Genomic DNA, 2,330 nt, shown 5'->3' with positions numbered 1-2,330 from the left:
ATATTTATAATGAATGACAGTTACTCGTTCCCGACTCGATCTCTCTGTGTGTTATGTGCTGATTGTATGGTGTACTGATTGGGCGAGGTGTGTGTTTTCTGCAAGCTGTGACGCGACGGCTACCTCCGTCCGTGACAGTCCCCCCCCGAATTCCGGGAAGACTCCACGAGGAGCCGCGGAATTCTGTTGACCAGCAAGTCGCGACTTAGAGGGACCACTGCTCCCCGCTTCGAAAACTCGCGCCAATGTAGATCGCGCCGCCTGACGGCAAGTTCTGCTCTCTGGTGCGCTGATCCGATTATTCCTTTCCATGCGCGGTCTCGTCGGAAGTGGATCTGTGATCAAGTGTGTTCCTCATCTTTGAAGAATGGCTGAAGAAGCTCCAGGAGCCCGCAGATCTGGACATCCTTACTTTCTCACCCCTCTTGGCTTGGTCTACAAGCTGTTGTTGGAGAATGATCTGAAGAATACACATCTTCGTGTTCGCGATTGTCAGTACATTGCAAGGCATTTCTGGTTTGACCTTACTGACGAAGAACGGCAGCCGTTCAGGGATTTCTCCCGTTTTCTCTTAAGGAGAACGACCACTCGGCCGCCGGAGCCCCTGTTGAGCCGACAGTTCCGCTATCGTCCACCACTCTTTGCGGCCCATGCCGGTGCCTACCTTCGGCTTCTGGATAATATGCAGACTGGCGAATCCCATCAACTCACGGTGCCTCTTGATCGTGAGCCGATTAACATCTCCTGGCCGGATATCCATGGTTCTGACGAGATAGCCGAGGGAAACGAAAGGCGGCGAGCCTATCTACAGCAGTTGATCCAGGATCCTCGCATCGCGCCGCAACATGAGCGGCCGCCAAGGCCGGTCGACCCCCGGACCGGGCAATATGTGTTGCCGCCTACCCCACCGGCTCCTGTCCAGCGTGTTCGACGCCGTCCGCCGGCCCAGCTTTCTCCGGGCCTGGCCGATGTTCTGGTCAGCTTGCGGAACGCCAGGCGTTCCGGCAGGAGTTAAATCTTCCTCCAATGTGTTCCAAATTATTTCTTCGACAAAATAAATGTCTGTGTGATTAAGACTCAGTTTTACTTTTTGGGAGATCGGGTCGGTTCTCAAGAAATGCCTAGTTCGGCTGGGAATGCTCTATCGGGAAGAGTTTCGTGATGGGACGGTTGAAGATTTGGCCCGTGGCCGTCTTGATTGTGCATGATTTCGATTTTTCAGGTGCGGACTCGTTCTTGAGTGCTATGACCTTACAGAGGGGCCAATACGCCCGGTTGGCGTTCGAATCTTCCAGCAGACAAATGTCGCCGATTTTCAGCGGCCTGGCCGGAATGGGGAGTCTGTTATGAGCAGATCTTAGGTAGCTCAGGTATTCGCGGTGGAATCTTTTCCAGAATGAGTTTAGGATCCTCTGTTGGTAGGTCCATCTCCTGGAGAAAATTATCTTGTCCGAATCCTTGGTTCTCATCGGGTTGGCCGCATGCTGCGGAAAGAATGTATCTCCTCGATAACCGTGCAAAAGGTCCATCGGGCTGAGGGCTTCTGTGGAGTCGAGACCTGATGCTACCGCCGTGATCGGGCGTTTATTTATCATCAGCTCGATGTTGCTCAGAATCACCTCCAGGTCCCGGAAGTGGGGAACTGATGTTCCGAGAACTTTCCTCAGCGGTCGCTTGACCGATTGCACGAGGCGCTCGTAGAAGCCGCCATGCGAAGGGGAGTTCGGAGTTATGAAGTTCCATCTGATGAATTTGTCTGCGAGCCATTTCTTTATTTCTCCGTTGATGATGTGATCGTACAGGAGTTTGAGTTCCTTTGCTGTCCTCTGGAACGATAAGCCATTGTCTGAAGTGATCGTGGTCACCGACGGGTATCGGTTCACGAATTTTTGTAGAGCACCGAGGACCTCTGAGGTCGACATGTCGGTTGTTAGCTCGAGATGGACCGCTCGGGTGACCGCGCATACGAAAAGGAGAATGTAGCTTTTCGCTTTTTCGCCTGAATCGTTCTTGTATTTTATGGGGCCGGCGAAGTCACAACCTGTGTGGTAGAATGGTGGGGCCGTTTCCAGCCTGAACGCTGGCAACGGAGCCATTGGGAGGCTTGCGGCCTGGCCGTGAAAGATTTTGCATGTAGCGCAAGAGGAGATGACCTGTCTCGCTAGTTTCCTTGCGTGAATAATGAGAAATTCTTCTCTGAGAATATGTAGAAGGCCGGAAACGCCTCCGGAGTGTAGGCATTTCTTCTCGTGGATGTATCTGACGATAAGTCTGGAGAGATTACAGTCCGCTGGGAGGATGATCGGAAATCACTGTTCCTGTGACAACTC

The 2,330-nt window shown here is 52.7% G+C and overlaps 1 protein-coding gene across 1 annotated transcript; it reads right to left on the bottom strand.

Annotated features, from left to right (window-relative positions):
* Positions 1-1,121: 1,121 nt before the first annotated feature.
* On the bottom strand, positions 1,122-2,096 carry LOC100898102 (uncharacterized). The gene has a single exon (XM_003738241.1). It carries the CDS (start codon positions 2,094-2,096, stop codon positions 1,122-1,124), a length of 975 nt encoding a protein of 324 aa, XP_003738289.1.
* Between the last annotated feature and the right edge of the window lie 234 nt (positions 2,097-2,330).

This window comes from Galendromus occidentalis, unplaced genomic scaffold (genome assembly GCF_000255335.2).
Source record: "Galendromus occidentalis unplaced genomic scaffold, Mocc_1.1 scf7180000075854, whole genome shotgun sequence".
NCBI lineage: Eukaryota > Metazoa > Arthropoda > Arachnida > Mesostigmata > Phytoseiidae > Galendromus > Galendromus occidentalis.
Note: the sequence above shows the minus strand (reverse complement) of the source record. Positions and strands in the feature narration are given on the sequence as shown.